The sequence below is a fragment of the Thalassophryne amazonica genome, chromosome 1, assembly GCF_902500255.1.
Source record: "Thalassophryne amazonica chromosome 1, fThaAma1.1, whole genome shotgun sequence".
In the NCBI taxonomy this organism is placed as follows: Eukaryota; Metazoa; Chordata; class Actinopteri; order Batrachoidiformes; family Batrachoididae; genus Thalassophryne; species Thalassophryne amazonica.
This window is the reverse complement of record NC_047103.1, coordinates 125147344-125167350: the sequence shown is the minus strand read 5'-3', so window position 1 is coordinate 125167350 and position 20007 is coordinate 125147344. Positions and strand designations below refer to the sequence as shown.

General features: G+C 40.5%; 1 protein-coding gene across 1 annotated transcript in view; it reads left to right on the top strand.

Annotated features, from left to right (window-relative positions):
- Positions 1-20007, top strand: part of LOC117513935 (N-chimaerin-like) — a 69392-nt gene that overhangs the window by 5726 nt on the left and 43659 nt on the right. The window contains exons 3-7 of the mRNA XM_034174191.1: positions 2605-2643; positions 2777-2832; positions 6418-6449; positions 10027-10140; positions 13024-13150. Coding sequence (XP_034030082.1) covers positions 2605-2643; positions 2777-2832; positions 6418-6449; positions 10027-10140; positions 13024-13150 — 368 coding nt within the window. The remainder of the gene's footprint in view (positions 1-2604; positions 2644-2776; positions 2833-6417; positions 6450-10026; positions 10141-13023; positions 13151-20007) is intronic.

The following is a 20007-nucleotide window of genomic DNA, read 5'->3' as shown; positions in this document are numbered from 1 at the left end:
ACTGTTTGTATTTCTGCAAAATTCATGTAAATAATGTCCAAAACATAATCAGTGTCTCAGGAATGTTCATGTATTCATCCCCTGACTTGTCTGAAGAAAACTGGATGTAAACGGGATGGTTTACATGTGCTAAAGGGGGCACTTACTTATTCCAGCATTTTGGTGTTTAGATTTTTATTTCATTTAATTCACGATGTAGAGATTAGTTTTCACTGTGAGTTTAAAGGGCATAATTTTTTAGAAATTTTAACATACAGAGCCTAAATGTTTTGTGTTCAATTACCTTTTCTTTGAGATTTTGAAATGTTTTGCTATGACTCAGAAATCAGAAATGTCACTGCAGCACTGGATGAAAGATGCAAGGGTCTGTCAGGAGTCCAGACACTCACTGATGTTTTATACACACACTGATTACAAGAAAACAGATCACAGATGAGGATGGTTATCGTCTGTAGCCTTTCAAATCCATTTGTATCAACTTGTGTGCATGTTATCAGGCCAAAGTCACCAGGGTATTCACCCCACCACTAACCATGAGTGAAAAAAAGTTTCTGTGTTATCATTTCTATTCTCTAAAAATGGCTAAAATACCAAAAATTCTGCCAGGGTATGTAAACTTATGTACTTATGGGTGTGTGAAATCTGTATGGATCATAGATGAGCCCAACCTGCTGCATCTCCTCCTCTCCACTGTGGAAAAGAGAGAAATACCCAACGGCATATTCTGTGGTTCTGCAGACTCTTCTTCCTCAAATTGTTGTGTTTATGGCACAGCAATGTCACATTTTATCACAGTGTAGTTTATGGTCAGTTTAACTGTTCTTACTTGCATGCTTTGAACATTGCTGCCTAATATATATAACCAACCAATGACAGGTGCCTTTGCAATAAGATTATTAGTGTTACGCACTTCACCTGTTATTGGTGTCACTTGTTATTTGAATAACTACAGATCAGCAGTGGGATTTGGCTTAAGTTTTATGTCGGATGCCCTGTTGAATGGTTTGTAATAAGAGTTTGTTCTAATATTGTGGAAGAGCCAGGGCTGTACACTTAGCTTTTTCACTAGGAGCACAGGTGCTCCTAAATGAAAAAATTTAGGAGCACAGATAAAAATTTAGGAGCACTGTGAAATTTCTTGATACAATTTTATTATTAACGCAAAGACACATACTGTACAGAGAGTACCTTTTCCACACACACATGCACATTTTATATGATTCTATTGTTGTATTTATTTCATTGTTTTTTACTTCCTTTTCTATCGTTATTTACATCATTGCTTTTGTCCATTTCATTACTTTTTGCTGTGTATTTCTTGTATTATTTTAAACCCTCACACACACATAACATCCCAGTCCCACAAGCCAAGACTCAGAGTGTAGCGAATCAGTGCAGCTTGTGCGTTGAGACGTCACCGCGTCATCACACGAGGTCTACATTTCCCCGCTCGGTCACATTTTACAAGGGAAGGATAAAAAAGGAAATATTAAGTTGTAGACTCTTGTCGATTTGTACAGATGTGGGAATGGTTTTCTCTATGGGATATACAGTGGTCCCTCGTTTATTGAGGGAGTTACGTTCTAAAAATAGCCCGCAATAAGCGAAATCTGTGAAGTGGCCAGCGTTATTTTTTACAATTATTATAGACGTTTTAAAGCTGTAAAACCCCTCACTACACACTTTATACACTTTTCTCAATCAGGCATGAACATTTTCTCACTTTTCTCTCCTGTGTAAACACTCTCAAAGTTCAAACCTGAGTAGAAAAATAAGACCAACCTGTTTTCAGCCCCAAACATTTGTTTGAGAAATAAAAATAGAACGTTTTCCTATAAATATTATGATGGCTTTTAGAACTAACGAATTTAATTTTAACGATCAACGTACGAGGTTGGACACATAAGAAATTATTAATAGTGACTGACCAGTATTTCACAGTTCCTCTGATCGCGCCTTTTCGTCCTGGCGCCGCTGCGCTGTCACGTCTTTTTCCACTGACTCACACCTCATTGCAGGTGTCTTTTTCCGAGTGTAGAACACAGTTATGGGTAGTTGTTGGCGCTCTTTTTTCTTCTGGGCGAGAAGATTCTTATAAACAGACACACAGAACACAATGCGCGTGCTCTCCCTTCGCGGTGTCGCGACCGGCTGCTTGATGAGGCCACGGAACACAGTGCACTGTAAAAAAAAAAAAAAAAAGCATGCAAACTTGGACTAAAAAAAATCCGCGAAACAGCGAGGCCGCGAAAGGTGAACCGCGTTATAGCGAGGGACCACTGTATTTATTTTAGGAGCAAAATGCGAATGAAAGGGTTGAAATACATTCTCGCACACGTGCGCCCGTTTTATTTTTTTCCTCGCACAATCAAATTTTAGGCGCAATATGCGAGCAAAACGCTCGCACTATACAGCCCTGGGAAGAGCTGTTGTGCCTTCAGAGCTATGATTTCTGCTGCGAAACTCTTAGATTTTTAAGTGTCAAAGAGCCACAAAACAGATGGCTAAAAATCAGCACATTTCCCTCTTTATCGATTTGGGGGCACTATTTGAAAATAAATACAAGCGGAGAAACTTTTTATGTTGTCATATTTGTGTCCCCAGATCATGATGAATACAGACCAACAGTATGGAAGTCCTACTGTAAGTATTGCTTAAACATTTATTAAATGCTTGTTTAAATTTTTTTTCTTTTTTTTTTTTTTTGCTTGGTGCATATACCAGAATGTTCATGTGGAGTGGTTTGTTTTGCTGATTTTGAATTCTTTTCTGACAGTGTACCAGCTCCAGCAGGAGGCACCTCACCCACGTAGAGTCACCTGCACCTCTGAGGTGAAAAAAAAAAGCTACCCTATAATGTTGGTTCTAAATGTCCTTAATGAAAATGTTAATATGGTATATAAATGTAAATGCTATGTTTTGTAGTGCAGGCATAATTAAATCACCTTATGTAGTAGGGTTCTCTCTGGGGTTCAAAAACTTTCAGCCACTGTGGCTAATTGGTGCCAATTTCGATTAGCCATAGGAGAAGTTGATTTAGCTGCACATTGTTTAAAAAATGCAAATACGCATGAGTGCAAATTCAAAACAACATTCAAGATAAACTAGAATTCAGTTATTTAAAGAAAAAACTCAGTAGCACTACATCTTGAGATAGCTGTTGTGATTGCACTTCCCACGGTACTGCTCTGCAGTCTGTCGGCTCCTGTGTGCCTCACTCAGACTCTCTGTGATACGTAGGTGGACATTTACTGTATGCCAGTGTCGCCGACCGAACGGTCATCCCCCTCCCCCATAAAAATTGTTCCGCCCTGCCTTCACTGCACATGCGTCATTTCTGTGCGTCAGCCGCAGTTCACCGATTATCACCTTGTTTCTGCTTAAAACTCCACTCCAGTCATCATCTGTCTCAGCGACAGATATCTGAAACTTTTGTACAACAATCATTTCCACATAAATTCTGCATTATTTCATAATAAAAGTCAGAGGAAGTGATCAGAGCGCTGCAGCAGCAAGAGTTGCTGGTGCAGCATTCAACTGCACCTCTGTCATTTCAAAGCGTCAGTAGCGACTCACAGATTATCATCTCGTTTCTGCTTAAAACTGACTTTAGAATGATTTAAGAGGTTTTACCTTGTCATCTGATGGTTAATAATCACATTATTCCCTTTGATCGCTTTGGGTGTAGAGACTCAGTGTCAGACGAGCTGTTTTGGCCCCAAATGACGCATGCGCAGTGAAGGCAGGGCAGACCAATTTTTAGGGGTGACCGTTTGGTTGGCAACACCTGTTCACGTTGAGTTGGGCTGGGCCAGATTAAATTGTCTAAAGGTCCTTGGTTGCATATCTGTGTGGACCCTTAAAACCCCATTGTACTCAAAGAATGTAGGTGAATAGTGGTGGATTAAATTATTGAAAACAACCGCTTCCTAACATTTCTTCCCCCAAAAGTATGTGAAATTATCCTGGTTAAACACTTTTTTTAAGCAGGATCCCAAAATATTGATTTTGAGTGATTGATTGGTTTTTGCTTTAATAAACTACTACTAAGTAAAATACAAATTTGTCACCTCCCATCATGTAATGGATCGCAATTCCATTCACAGTTGAAGGTGTGTTATTTGTTGCTTGTTATGGTGTTTTAGTACTCTGTGTATATTGTGTGTTATTTGTGTTTATGTTGTTATGTGTATTCTCCAAAATATTTTGGTGGACATTAATGTGGGGCCCCATGTGACACTGGGCCGCTGGTCTTCAGCCCAGGTAAACCTGTGCTTTATTCTGCCCATGTTCTGCTTACTGATTGGATCTAATCGTTTCAACGCTTTATTCACAGGTGTAGTGCACCATTTTGCTTAGTATTTTAGGAAACTGCCTGAGAGTTGTTAGGAATTCATCAGAATATTTTATTTGTACACTTTGCACAGCTCTGCGGTTACAGTCTGCATCCATAGCCCTTGTGTACTCTGTTGCACACTAACTCACCAGCATAACTCTGTGTTTTGTAATAAATAATAAAAAATCAGCAACACATAATTGTTCCAACCACAGTATTTAAGCAAGCTGGTGAATACTTATACCGCATTCTCAGTGGAAGCAGACAGACTGCTTTATGCACAGAGAATGCCTCTCATCAGCTGGGATAGTCACACACAGACCTGTGTGCATGTTTGTGTGTTTATTTTAAGTTTATTTTTGTTTCTATATGGCTGCTCCACACAATTCAATTCAGTTTATTTACACAGCGCCAAATCACAACAGTGTTGCCCCATGGTGCTTCACATGCATGACAGGCCTCTCACACCTTGACGATTTAGCCAGCGCATGCAACATACCCAGAATACACTGTCGTACGTCGAATAAATTATGGGTAAGTTTTGTGTAAGTTAAGAGTACCGTGATGTACCGTGAAAAATTTTGGGCGTGCACAATATTTTCGACGCATGCCAGTGTATGGCTGATACGTCCCACATACACATGCCATAAGTTATAGTAGGTTATGCGATTTTTGACAATGCTTCTTGTAAGTTACTCATAAGTCGAAATACGTCCATTGATGTTGTCCATTGATTGACTGAACAACTGAAAGCTGCAGTCATGTGAACATTTCCAACTGTTTCAAATATTAAAACCATTTACACATGGACTAAATATAAAGTCTTATCTTACCTGTTTGTTTCAGTCGGATTCATAGTCACAACCTGACGAAAACCTATCCACATAAAGCGTCCTAATTTTGGAAAATGTCGTCTGAAAATAATATAGTTCCTTGTTGTGGCTGAAGAAATGTAACATTTTAAAAGAAGTCTGTGGTTTTGTCTGCTCCCGGTTTGTTTCTCAGCCTAAACGTGAGAACACCGGCCCTTTGTGCCACAACAAAACAATTAACATATTTTAAAAGTTGAAAGAGTCACAGCATCTCATTCGTGCACATCAGCATTTAACACAGACATCAGTCGATTCTTTAGCAGTCTGCACGTGATGAACATAATTCCCATGATCCACCAAGACTAAAATAAAATTCAAAAAATGTTAAATTCCTCTGTTTGGCCTCCATGTGGAGGGGAGAGACTGTGTGACAGTGTGAGCACGCTTGACGATGTGCTTGTCAACATCTACGTGCTCTGTGTGCCAAACAAAAGGGTTCTGCAAGTGGTGGAAACTCAAACCAACTCGGACTTAACTGTTCCGACTTGTACCATACCGTGCAGGACCGACTCGGACTGCTCGATGGAAACGGGGCTGGCTAAATCGTCAAGGTGTGATAGCTGCATAATTTATTAGACATATTCTGCGTATTCACCAAATTTTCATTTGTCTGCATATGATGGCTAAATCTTCAAGGTGTGACAGGGCCCTAAAGTCTAAACTTTCTAACCACTTGAGTGAGCACATAGGCCAGGAGTCTGCAACCTTTGCTGTCAAAAGAGCCATTTTTGTCCCATCTGCTACAAATAAAATTCTTCTGGAGCTGCAAAACATATTTCACCTTAAAAATGAATGAATAAAGATAACACAGCTTATGAAGTTTCTCTATACAGTTCAATGTTTTTTTTTTTTGTTGTTTGTTTGTTTGTTTTTTACAACCCCAAATCAGAAAGTTTTGGATTATATGCATAATGATAATGGGCATAATGATCCTGACATTTTCTTTGACTTATGTTTACGTAACTGTCTGCAGTTAAGTAAATACACCCTGTTTATCTTTACATAAAATAAACTAAAGCAGTATTTTTTGTAAATTGTGCGCTCAAGGACACATGCATGCACACACTATTTTATCAAAATAGTTTTTTTTTTGAGAATTGCACATATTTTACTGTTTTTCAACAATGTAAAAGAAGTTGTGTTTTTAGATTTTTTTAAATATTATATATAATTTATTTGATTTTTGTTTTTTCTCCCCCTCCTATACAGGTTGAAAACCGACCTAAGTATTACGGAAGAGAGTAAGTGGGTTGCCCCATCACTGTTTTATAGGATTTTTGTCCACTTGCTTGCCTCTTTCAGTTATGTTTTGATAAAGGTTACATGCCAGCCCAGTGGAAATGTGCACACGTTATCTCATGTTACATGAAGGGCGATAAACACACACCTGGAAACTACTGGTCCATCTCTCTGTTATGCATTATGCCAAAGGTGATGGAGAAGCTTGTCAGCAAGAAAATTTGGAAAATCTTGATCAGCATCATGTGATCTCCTCTCAGCAGTTTGGTTTCAGGGCTGGACACTCTACATCAGATGCTTTGATATAGGTCTCTCCATGTCTTGCCAACTCACTCAACAACAGAGGAGAAACATGGGTCATCTACCCTGACATTAGCAGAGCTTTTGACCTTGTGTGGCACCCTGGTCTGCTTGAGAAAATTTCTGCACTGGGGTGTTCAGGTACTCTTCATGCTTGGCTGACAGACTATCTCAAAGATAGATCACTGAAGGTTGTCCTGAATGGGAGAGAGTCTGGAGTGAAACGAATCAATGCTGGGGTACCTCAAGGCTCCATACTAGACCCCCTCCCATTTATCATCTTCATAGACATCTCACAGGATCTGGAAAACCAGTCCATCCTGTATGCAGATGATGCCATCATTATGTCCTTTGTCAAATCCAGAGAGGATAAACTAATTGCAGCTACATCTCTCAATTAGGACTTGGCCAAGATAGACACATGAGCTAAAACATGAAACATCCTGTTTGGTGGTGCCAAATGCAAAACCATTATAGTTTCCAACTGAAGAAATGCTGGTGGTAACCATCTACCACTCCACTTCTTTGGTGTTACTCTTGAAGAAGCTGACAGTGTAACTGATTCCATCTGCTAAAAGTGATGTTAATCAGTGAAATCACCTGGTGCAGTGGGTGGTTACAAAGAAAACCTGCACCCTCTTGGCCCTTTCTGGAATCAGTTTGACACCTATGCTTTAGATCAAGGGCCAGCTTCAGCAGGGAGGTTAATCGCTTTCTGGGTGCTACTTCGTCAGCAACTTCTAAATGATTTTTTGTCTCTGCTGTTAATGCCAAGTCATAAAAACAATTGTGAAGATGAGCTTGCGTCCAGCGCTATTTAGATTTAAAGTTGTGTATTACATTTTCTTTATTTTAATCTAGTTGTGGGTTGTACATTTTTCGGCCCACAGATCACCATTCGGTTGCACTCCTTTTGTTGTGGCCTTCCATCGTAATTCACAAGCTTCTCCAAATTAGTAAATTACTGATTAATTACTAATTACAATCGAGTGGTTTTTATTTTGAGATTTCGGTTTACATTTAGAAAGCCAATTCTCAAGGAAATGTAATACATTTATTTGTAATGCAATTGTTGTATACTCAACAAAAATATAAACGCAACACTTTTGGTTTTGCTCCCATTTTGTATGAAATGAACTCAAAGATCTAAAACTTTTTCCATATACACAATATCACCATTTCCCCTCAAATATTGTTCACAAACCAGTCTAAATCTGTGATAGTGAGCACTTCTCCTTTGCTGAGATAATCCATCCCACCTCACAGGTGTGCCATATCAAGATGCTGATTAGACACCATGATTCGTGCACAGGTGTGCCTTAGACTGCCCACAATAAAAGGCCACTCTGAAAGGTGCAGTTTTATCACACAGCACAATGCCATAGATGTCACAAGATTTGAGGGAGCGTGCAATTGGCATGCTGACAGCAGGAATGTCAACCAGAGCTGTTGCTCGTGTATTGAATGTTCATTTCTCTACCATAAGCCGTCTCCAAAGGCGTTTCAGAGAATTTGGCAGTACATCCAACCAGCCTCACAACCGCAGACCACGTGTAACCACACCAGCCCAGAACCTCCACATCCAGCATGTTCACCTCCAAGATCGTCTGAGACCAGCCACTCGGACAGCTGCTGAAACAATTGGTTTGCATAACCAAAGAATTTCTGCACCAACTGTCAGAAACCGTCTCAGGGAAGCTCATCTGCATGCTCGTCGTCCTCATCGGGGTCTCGGCCTGACTCCATTTCGTCGTCGTAACCGACTTGAGTGGGCAAATGCTCACATTCGCTGGCATTTGGCATGTTGGAGAGGTGTTCTCTTCACGGATGAATCCCGGTTCACACTGTCCAGGGCAGATGGCAGACAGCGTGTGTGGCGTCGTGTGGGTGAGCGGTTTTCTGATGTCAATGTTGTGGATCGAGTGGCCCATGGTGGCGGTGGGGTTATGGTATGGGCAGGTGTCTGTTATGGATGAAGAACACAGGTGCATTTTATTGATGGCATTTTGAATGCACAGAGATACCGTGACGAGATCCTGAGGCCCATTGTTGTGCCATCCAAGAACATCACCTCATGTTGCAGCAGGATAATGCACGGCCCCATGTTGCAAGGATCTGTACACAATTCTTGGAAGCTGAAAATGTCCCAGTTCTTGCATGGCCGGCATACTCACCGGACATGTCACCCACTGAGCATGTTTGGGATGCTCTGGACCGGCGTATACGACAGCGTGTACCAGTTCCTGCCAATATCCAGCAACTTCGCACAGCCATTGAAGAGGAGTGGACCAACATTCCACAGGCCACAATTGACAACCTGATCAACTCTATGCGAAGGAGATGTGTTGCACTACATGAGGCAAATGGTGGTCACACCAGATACTGACTGGTATCCCCCCCCAATAAAACAAAACTGCACCTTTCAGAGTGGCCGTTTATTATGGACAGTCTAAGGCACACCTGTGCACTAATCATGGTGTCTAATCAGCATCTTGGTATGGCACACCTGTTAGGTGGGATGGATTATCTCAGCAAAGGAGAAGTGCTCACTATCACAGATTTAGACTGGTTTGTGAACAATATTTGAGGGAAATGGTGATATTGTGTATGTGGAAAAAGTTTTAGATCTTTGAGTTCATCTCATACAAAATGGGAGCAAAACCAAAAGTGTTGCGTTTATATTTTTGTTGAGTATATGTATATATTTCACGCAATATCATATCTTTTAGTTTTGTATCATGGCCCTTCATCTAGATTCATTTATGGAAAGAATTTGAGTTGGACTACCAATATGTAGACTTCTGTTTGTATTCCAGTGGGTGTCCACCTTGCCTGTCTCTCCTTGAGCAGGGCACTTCGCACTCATTGTCCCAGTCCACCTAGCTGCAAATGGGCACCAGCATTGGCTGGGAAAGTAACCTCCAATTAATGGAAAAACATCCCATCCAAGGGGAGTCATAGGCTCTCATATCATTCACAGTGCAGTATCTGTGGATAAGAACTGGTCAGCTGCACCTCATGACTCATATAGGATCAAGCATGATGGCTGCCATACCTAGTAAATGTTTGGTTTTCACAAAGTACATCAAATTAATAAGTAAATTTACCTAACAGTACTGTCTTTACACATTGCTTTGATGTTTTGGCATGCATTGACATTGCTCATTAAAAATTAAATTCTTTGTGATTTGGTGCTCTTACACCTGGTTTTTAAAAATTTGATGAGCTATTCTTTTTTTCTTATATGAGGTAACTACATCTAATATGTTTATTTTTAAGGTATCATGGGATGATCTCAAGAGAAGAAGCTGATCACCTACTGACTCAGGCTGAAGGCAGCTACCTCATCAGAGAGAGTCAGAGACAACCAGGCACATACACACTGGCTCTACGGTATGTCTGTGGTTGGCTAATTTAGGTAGACTCAGACAGTTGACTTGATCAATTAAAGCTCCATGGAGGTGTCATGGAGCTTTAATGTCTGACCTGACCCTGTCTGACCTGCTTTAATTATTTTTAAGTGTGATAATGGGTTTTAGTGATGCACATAGATGGACGTTCTGACAGTGTTCCAACTCTGGAAAAAAAAGCGTTTTCTTTTTCTTTCTTTCATAAAAGATAATGTGGGTAAGACAGAGGCTCCAAACACATTTGGTTCGATTGATTCCTGCATGCATGCCTGAAAGTGCAGAATCAGTGATCACAAATGTTTTAGCATTTACAGAAAAAGAAACATTTGTCACATCTTAAGTGAGGCAAAGACACAGCTGATGGAAACTGATGCCATCAAGAACAATAGAATGTACTCAATGTCTTGCTAAGAGGTACAACAGTATTTTCAAGGACTTGTTGCAGATGTTTGAAATGACTCAGAGGATTTTTGGTTATTTAAAGCAACACTATGTAAGGTTTTCTCTTGAGTTCCCCCTGCAAGTGTGAAGTGTAATTTTCCTTTTGAATACCGCTGTAAATGCAAGCCACGTTCCCAGTGCAGGTTGGTGACAAACTGACTGTAAAGCAACCAGAGAGCTCAGAAGCATTTACTGTTATCCACAAACACACAAAAATAATGTCTGTCACCACAAATTATTAAGCTTTTAAAACTCTATCAAAACAGGCATAGCTCTGAAGTCGCCCATAGGTTTTCTATAGAGTCACAGAGCAGCTGATATGAAGCTCATGTCTGGGCGTCACCATGTTAACAGCACTGACTATGGCTGTGTCACGACGAGGCGGCGTGTGGCTGGCTGATGTGTAATGAAAGTCTGAACCAGCTAAGCTATTAGGCTAACCTTGGTTCTGGTGTTTATGAAATCATATTTTTGGGGACTGTGTGATGGCTGTCATAACAGTTTGGTTTGGACATTAAAAGTTATGAGCCACTTATTTTCACAGTAATCGTGCATTAAAAGGACACAGTGACAGTCGGGATCGGCTCGGCTGCTTTTACCCAGTGTGACCACGCCCCCAATTATACATAACTTTATGGCTTAAAACATCCTAAACTAAGAAATTAGGGGAAATAATACCCCCTCCCCTTCATACAGCTGTCACTGAAGGGGAACTGTCTATGGAGACCAAACCAGTTTTTTGTACCAGGCTGTAATGTAAACATTTTTTTAAATGAATGTTATTGTTAATGTTAATGTTAATTTGCTCGCTTTTGGAGCCAGCCTCAAGAAGCCAGTCAAAGATCTGAGGCCATTGAAACTTACCGCTTGGTACTAAGAACATTTCTTGTTTTACAGTGGTTGGCATCCAGCTTAATGGAGCATTACTGCCACCTTCTATTCTGGAGTGTGGCTGTTCTGGAGTGTGATCAGTCTTTGTGATGTGATGCCATAAAGCAAAGTTAGATAGTGCTACATCAGGCCCTCTGGGCACAAGGTTGTGAAAAAAAAAACACACACCATTCTGCTGAGTGCAAGTTAGTGTACCATCAAAATGAAGTTGAAGCTGATATTTTATGGTAAAAGTGTTAATTTTACAACTTTACTTACCTGTTGCCTAGGCTACTTCGATCGTGCTTGTACTTTCAAACACTGAACAGTTTTACTTGAAAGTCATTGACTGCTTTGTTGGAGTAGATGTCACACTTTTACGTTTGTGTGCATCTTTAAAAGTGGAACACTGGGATTTTTGGGTCAGTTTGTTCCTTTCAGATTGTCACTCTTCCACCTGCAGATCTCTCTCTCTCTCTCTCTCTCTCTCTCTCTCTCTCTCTCTCTCTCTCTCAGTGCCTCTTTCTCCCTCATGGTTATAATTGCCTTCCATAAATATCCCTTCATAAACGAAGAACCCAGAAGACTTTTGGGTTAATGATGACATTTTATATATATATATATATATATATATATATATATATTTCTGAGCTACTAAGGAGCAGATAGTGTGTTGGCCCAGTTCAGCCATCTTTCCATCATGATTTTATTGCTTTCACTTTGTGTTTGTGTTTTTTATTTTTACATTTTTACAAAAAAACATTGCTTTGTGATATATGGCTGCATTATTTTTAATGTTATTGTGAACTTTTGTTTTTTGTTTTGTTTTTTTGTTTTTTTGCCCACACAGACCCTTGGTGAGTGGGTAATGTAATCACCTTTATTTTTGTTGTTTTTTCCTCTTTTTTTGTTCTTTCTTTTTGTTGACAGTCACCTGTATTAAGGTATGGTGTAGCTTATTAAATGTGTTTTTGTGCAGGACACAAGTAATGCATCTTGGGATATAATGCAGTTGTGGAACTCTTTACATGACTCTTTCAAAGACAGCGCCATACTTTAAATTTTCAGAGTGTTTATTGCCACACTGAGGTACTCTTACATGACTGGAATCAGTTTGAAGGAGTAAGATTTAACACTCTTTTTTTTCGACTCCGATGGTTAAAGGTCCCTTAATGTGACAGTAAGTAAACTCACTTCAGCAGAGCGAAGCATTTATTTTTTACTGTAGTATGAAAACAAAGAAGCTACTTTGCAAAATATTAGGAGTTTGACCATCATTAAGGTTCATAAATGGGTTCAGTTCAACTGAACAGTTCAACTGAACAGATCATGAATACTTTGAATTTGTTTGGAATATGTTACCCACATTGGCTGATATAAACAAATACATTTGTTTAAATATATTTGTTGTATACATGTTTAGTCAAGTATATACTTGACTATTCTGCTTCTAATAATTGAAATTCCCCAGATGTTTAGAATAGAGTTTACATATGTTTACAGAGTTTACATGATCTAATCCAGTCTCTCTGTCTGTTCCCTATATCCTATATAGGTTTGGAAACCAGACTCGAAATTTTCGTCTCTATCATGATGGGAAGCACTTTGTTGGAGAGAAAAGGTTTGAGTCCATCCATGACCTGGTCACAGATGGTCTCATCGCACTCTATATTGAGACAAAGGTGAGTCATCATAGGTGTGACCTTCACTCCAAACTCTCTAATCCGTATAACAGGAACAAATGATTTTATACAACCCCTGGCAAAAATTATGGAATCACTGGCCTCGGAGGATGTTCATTCAGTTGTTTAATTTTGTAGAAAAAAAGCAGATCACAGACATGACACAAAACTAAAGTCATTTCAAATGGCAACTATCTGGCTTTAAGAAACACTATAAGAAATCAGGAAAAAAAATTGTGGCAGTCAGTAACGGTTACTTTTTTAGACCAAGCAGAGGGGAAAAAAATATGGACTCACTCAATTCTGAGGAATAAATTATGGAATCACCCTGTAATTTTCATCCCCAAAACTAACACCTGCATCAAATCAGATCTGCTCGTTAGTCTGCATCTAAAAAAGAGTGACCACACCTTGGAGAGCTGTTGCACCAAGTGGACTGACATGAATAATGGCTCCAACATGAGAGATGTCAATTGAAACAAAGGAGAGGATTATCAAACTCTTAAAAGAGGGTAAATCATCACGCAATGTTGCAAAAGATGGTTGTTCACAGTTAGCTGTGTCTAAACTCTGAACCAAATACAAACAATATGGGAAGGTTGTTAAAGGCAAACATACTGGTAGACCAAGGAAGACATCAAAGCGTCAAGACAGAAAACTTAAAGCAATATGTCTCAAAAATTGAAAATGCACAACAAAACAAATGAGGAACGAATGGGAGGAAACTGGAGTCAACGTCTGTGACCGAACTGTAAGAAACCGCCTAAAGGAAATGGGATTTACATACAGAAAAGCTAAACGAAAGCCATCATTAACACCTAAACAGAAAAAAACAAGTTTACAATGGGCTAAGGAAAAGCAATCGTGGACTGTGGATGACTGGATGAAAGTCATATTCAGTGATGAATCTCGAATCTGCATTGGGCAAGGTGATGATGCTGGAACTTTTGTTTGGTGCCATTCCAATGTGATTTATAAAGATGACTACCTGAAGAGAACATGTAAATTTCCACAGTCATTGATGATATGGGGCTGCATGTCAGGTAAAAGCACTGGGGAGATGGCTGTCATTACATCATCAATAAATGCACAAGTTTACGTTGATATTTTGGACACTTTTGTTATCCCATCAATTGAAAGGATGTTTGGGGATGATGAAATCATTTCTCAAGATGATAATGCATCTTGCCATAGAGCAAAAACTGTGAAAACATTCCTTGCAAAAAGACACTTAGGGTCAATGTCATGGCCTGCAAATAGTCCGGATCTTAATCCAATTGAAAATCTTTGGTGGAAGTTGAAGAAAATGGTCCATGACAAGGCTCCAACCTGCAAAGCTGATCTGGCAACAGCAATCAGAGAAAGTTGGAGCCAGATTGATGAAGAGTACTGTTTGTCACTGAGTCCATGCCTCAGAGACTGCAAGCTGTTATAAAAGCCAGAGGTGGTGCAACAAAATACTAGTGATGTGTTGGAGCGTTCTTTTGTTTTTCATGATTCCATAATTTCTTCCTCAGAATTGAGGGATTCCATATTTTTTTCCCTCTCCTTGGTCTAAAAAAGTAACCGTTACTGACTGCCACAATTTTTTTTCCTAATTTCTTATAGTGTTTCTTATATCCAGAAAGTTGCCATTTAAAATGACTTTAGTTTTGTGTCATGTCTGTGATCTGCTTTTTTTCTATAAAATTAAACAACTGAATGAACATCTTCCGAGGCCGGTGATTCCATAATTTTTGCCAAGGGTTGTACATTGAAATGATTATTAAGAAAGTTAATGATCTACTTTTTATTCTCTAGCGTAAAAGTAATTATTTTGGCAGTGCAGAAAACTCATCATTTCTTAAGTAATTTAGGACATTCGGGACTGAATGCTCTATTTACATTTTGGAACCTCAGAAGGGAAATGGGGCATGGCAAGTCCTGGGCATGATGTTTAATTGCATCCCGAACAACAAGTAATCGTCCAGACTGCAGCTCATTTCTTTTTGGAGGATAGTGACGTGTGTAACAGTCATTACAGACATCAGCACCAGAAAAGACAATATCTTGTTTCTGCATTCTGTGTGCTATTAACTCTGCTGCTGCTTCTTATTTGAGGACAGCACCCATTTTGAAGGGACATGGGGAGGTCAAAGCTTGTGGTGTAGACTGTCAACTTTAATTCAAGGGGTTTACAATAAATATTGTTTTAACCACTTAGGGAGTGTAGCCGTTTATAGCACTACAGGCAGTTTATCCAGTCATAGCCACCGAAGCCTGTAACTTCTTCAGCATTACCCATGTGTCTTAGTGGCTTCCCTCTCTGGTCTCTGTCTTGCACAGTTGCTTAGTTTTTGAGAACTGCCTACTCCAAACACATTTGTCGTACAGTACCATGCTGTTTGTATTTCTAAAATGACTGATGGAAATAAAGACCTGTTCAGTCACTTGGAAATGTTCATGTATCCAACCACTGACTAAGAAAACTGGCTCTAAAAGTGATGACTTGTATCAACAATAATCAGTTTGTCCAATTATTTATGGCCTCTAAAAATAAATGAGCTCTGCATAAAAATGACTTTTCTAAATGGTTAATGTGATATTTTTTGTTAAATACCTTAAAATAAAGTTGAAAGTCAACACTACAAGCACATCTCGACTTTTATTTAAATTCCACTGTCTAAATAGTTATGGATCGGACTGCAAAATTACAAAATCATGCATTTTACCATATTTTAATTTCAATATTTTTCCACAATATTCACAGTGTAACTTTTTCTTGAAATTGTGCAGTCGTAGCTGAAAGTCATCACCACAAGTGAAAAGTTTCATTTCAACTCTACTTTGATGATGTACAGAAGCAAAATGACAACAATTGTCTCACTGTCCAACTCCAACTGCTTATAGACCTTATTGTATATGTACACTCAACAAAAATATAAACGCAACACTTTTGGTTTTGCTCCCATTTTGTATGAGATGAACTCAAAGATCTAAAACTTTTTCCACATTCCCTCAAATATTGTTCACAAACCAGTCTAAATCTGTGATAGTGAGCACTTCTCCTTTGCTGAGATAATCCATCCCACCTCACAGGTGTGCCATATCAAGATGCTGATTAGACACCATGATTAGTGCACAGGTGTGCCTTAGACTGTCCACAATAAAAGGCCACTCTGAAAGGTGCAGTTTTGTTTTATTGGGGGGGATACCAGTCAGTATCTGGTGTGACCACCATTTGCCTCATGCAGTGCAACACATCTCCTTCGCATAGAGTTGATCAGGTTGTCAATTGTGGCCTGTGGAATGTTGGTCCACTCCTCTTCAATGGCTGTGCAAAGTTGCTGGATATTGGCAGGAACTGGTACATGCTGTCGTATACGCCGGTCCAGAGCATCCCAAACATGCTCAATGGGTGACATGTCCGGTGAGTATGCCGGCCATGCAAGAACTGGGACATTTTCAGCTTCCAAGAATTGACTTAGACTTAGACAACTTTATTCATCCCACCAGGGGCAATTAATGTCAGCAGCCTGCATACCGGCACATCACAAAACAAAAAAAAAAAACATACTACATCCACATAAAATGTGCAACATACTACATCCACATACCCATACATCCACACCTTACAAGGAATTTAAAAGACGGATAGCAGAAGGAATAAAAGATTTTAACAACCGATTCGTCCTGCAGACAGGTGAAACATAACGACGGCCCGAAGGCAACAAAGAAAATTCACCTGCCAGCACATGTCCGGGAGAAGACAAAATACAATTTGCCTTCCTCACCATTTGCTGTTCACAAAAACTAGCTAGGTCTCTGGTTTCCACTCCAATGATCTTTGAACATGTCTTTGTGATACTATGCAAGCTACTTTTATCTTTCAGTGCCAGGCTAGGAAACCAGCAGATGAAAGAAAAACATAAAAGACTTTCAATAAAGGACTGATAAAAACGACCCATAATAACAGAAATGACAGAGAAGGACTTCAATTTGCGAAGGAGGTACACTCTCTTTTGCCCTCGCTTCACAATGTCTGCCGTATTTACGTCGAATCTCAACTTCTCATCAAAAAAAGTGCCCAGATATTTATATGCAGGAACTTTTTCTACAGCTTTCCCATGCATAATGCTGTCTATAGCAAACCCTTTGTCTAAAATCAATTATAAGCTCCTTCGTTTTAGATACATTTAACTCCAAGTGATTTGTATCACACCATGAAACAAAATCAGCAAGGGCCTCCCCATGTCCTGACTCCTCTCCCTGAAGAAGGGACAGCAAAGCAGTATCATCAGAGAACTTAACTAAATAGCTGCGTTGCCTGACACTTCTGCATTCATCTGTATACAAGGTCTGTCCATAAAGTATAGGTCCTTTTTATTTTTTTCAAAAACTATATGGATTTCATTCATATGTTTTTACGTCAGACATGCTTGAACCCTCGTGCGCATGCGTGAGTTTTTCCACGCCTGTCGGTGACGTCATTCGCCTGTGAGCACTCCTTGTGGGAGGAGTCGTCCAGCCCCTCGTCGGAATTCCTTTGTCTGAGAAGTTGCTGAGAGACTGGCGCTTTGTTTGATCAAAATTTTTTCTAAACCTGTGAGACACATCGAAGTGGACACGGTTTGAAAAATTAAGCTGGTTTTCAGTGAAAATTTTAACGGCTGATGAGAGATTTTGAGGTGATACTGTCGCTTTAAGGACTTCCCACGGTGCGAGACGTCGCGCTGCGCTCTCAGGCGGCGTCATCAGCCTGTTTCAAGCTGAAAACCTCCACATTTCAGGCTCTATTGATCCAGGACGTCGTGAGAGAACAGAGAAGTTTCAGAAGAAGTCGGTTTCAGCATTTTATCCGGATATTCCACTGTTAAAGGAGATTTTTTTAATGAAAGACGTGTGGACGGGCCGCGCGTCGGCTCGCAGCTGCCGCGACGCTCCGCCACAGGAAAAACACCTCTGTTGGAAGCCTTAAGGACAAGTTGGAACATGTCCAGCTGTTAAACAATTTCTCAGATACTCACTCCACTGAAAGCCATCAAAAGCTCCCTGGATTTTACAAATGGTTATCAACACGGAGGTGTTTTTCCTGTGCCGCCGCACCGCGTCGGCTGCGTCCCGACGCGCGGACCTGTCCGCACGTCTTTCATTAAAAAATCTCCTTTAACAGTGGAATATCCGGATAAAATGCTGAAACCGACTTCTTCTGAAACTTCTCTGTTCTCTCACGACGTCCTGGATCAATAGAGCCTGAAATGTGGAGGTTTTAAGCTTGAAACAGGCTGATGACGCCGCCTGAGAGCGCAGCGCGACGTCTCGCACCGCGGGAAGTCCTTAAAGCGACAGTATCACCTCAAAATCTCTCATCAGCCGTTAAAATTTTCACTGAAAACCAGCTTAATTTTTCAAACCGTGTCCACTTCGATGTGTCTCACAGGTTTAGAAAAAATTTTGATCAAACAAAGCGCCAGTCTCTCAGCAACTTCTCAGACAAAGGAATTCCGACGAGGGGCTGGACGACTCCTGCCACAAGGAGTGCTCACAGGCGAATGACGTCACCGACAGGCGTGGAAAAACTCACGCATGCGCACGAGGGTTCAAGCATGTCTGACATAAAAACATATGAATGAAATCCATATAGTTTTTGAAAAAAATAAAAAGGACCTATACTTTATGGACAGACCTCGTATAAGATGAAAAGCAAGGGGGAAAGAACACAGCCCTGTGGTGAGCCTGTGGACTCACAGGCAGAATTGTGGCAGAATTGTGTACAGATCCTTGCAACATGGGGCCGTGCATTATCCTGCTGCAACATGAGGTGATGTTCTTGGATGTATTGCACAACAGTGGACCTCAGGATCTCGTCACGGTATCTCTGTGCATTCAAAATGCCATCAATAAAATGCACCTGTGTTCTTCGTCCATAACAGACACCTGCCCATACCATAACCCCACCACCACCATGGGCCACTCGATCCACAACATTGACATCAGAAAACCGCTCACCCACACGACGCCACACACGCTGTCTGCCATCTGCCCTGAACAGTGTGAACCGGGATTAATCCGTGAAGAGAACACCTCTCCAACGTGCCAAACGCCAGCGAATGTGAGCATTTGCCCACTCAAGTCGGTTACGACGACGAACTGGAGTCAGGTCGAGACCCTGATGAGGACGACGAGCATGCAGATGAGCTTCCCTGAGACGGTTTCTGACAGTTTGTGCAGAAATTCTTTGGTTATGCAAACCGATTGTTTCAGCAGCTGTCCGAGTGGCTGGTCTCAGACGATCTTGGAGGTGAACATGCTGGATGTGGAGGTTCTGGGCTGGTGTCGTTACACGTGGTCTGCGGTTGTGAGGCTGGTTGGATGTACTGCCAAATTCTCTGAAACGCCTTTGGAGACGGCTTATGGTAGAGAAATGAACATTCAATACACGAGCAACAGCTCTGGTTGACATTCCTGCTGTCAGCATGCCAATTGCTCGCTCCCTCAAATCTTGCAACATCTGTGGCATTGTGCTGTGTGATAAAACTGCACCTTTCAGAGTGGCCTTTTATTGTGGGCAGTCTAAGGCACACCTGTGCACTAATCATGGTGTCTAATCAGAATCTTGATATGGCACACCTGTGAGGTTGGATGGATTATCTCAGCAAAGGAGAAATGCTCACTGTCACAGATTTAGACTGGTTTGTGAACAATATTTGAGGGAAATGGTGATATTGTGTATGTGGAAAAAGTTTTAGATCTTTGAGGTCATCTCATACAAAATGGGAGCAAAACCAAAAGTGTTGCATTTATATTTTTGTTGAGTGTATTATCTGCAGTATGTATGTTGATCATACATAGAAGGATGCACTGTTTGCTCTTACACC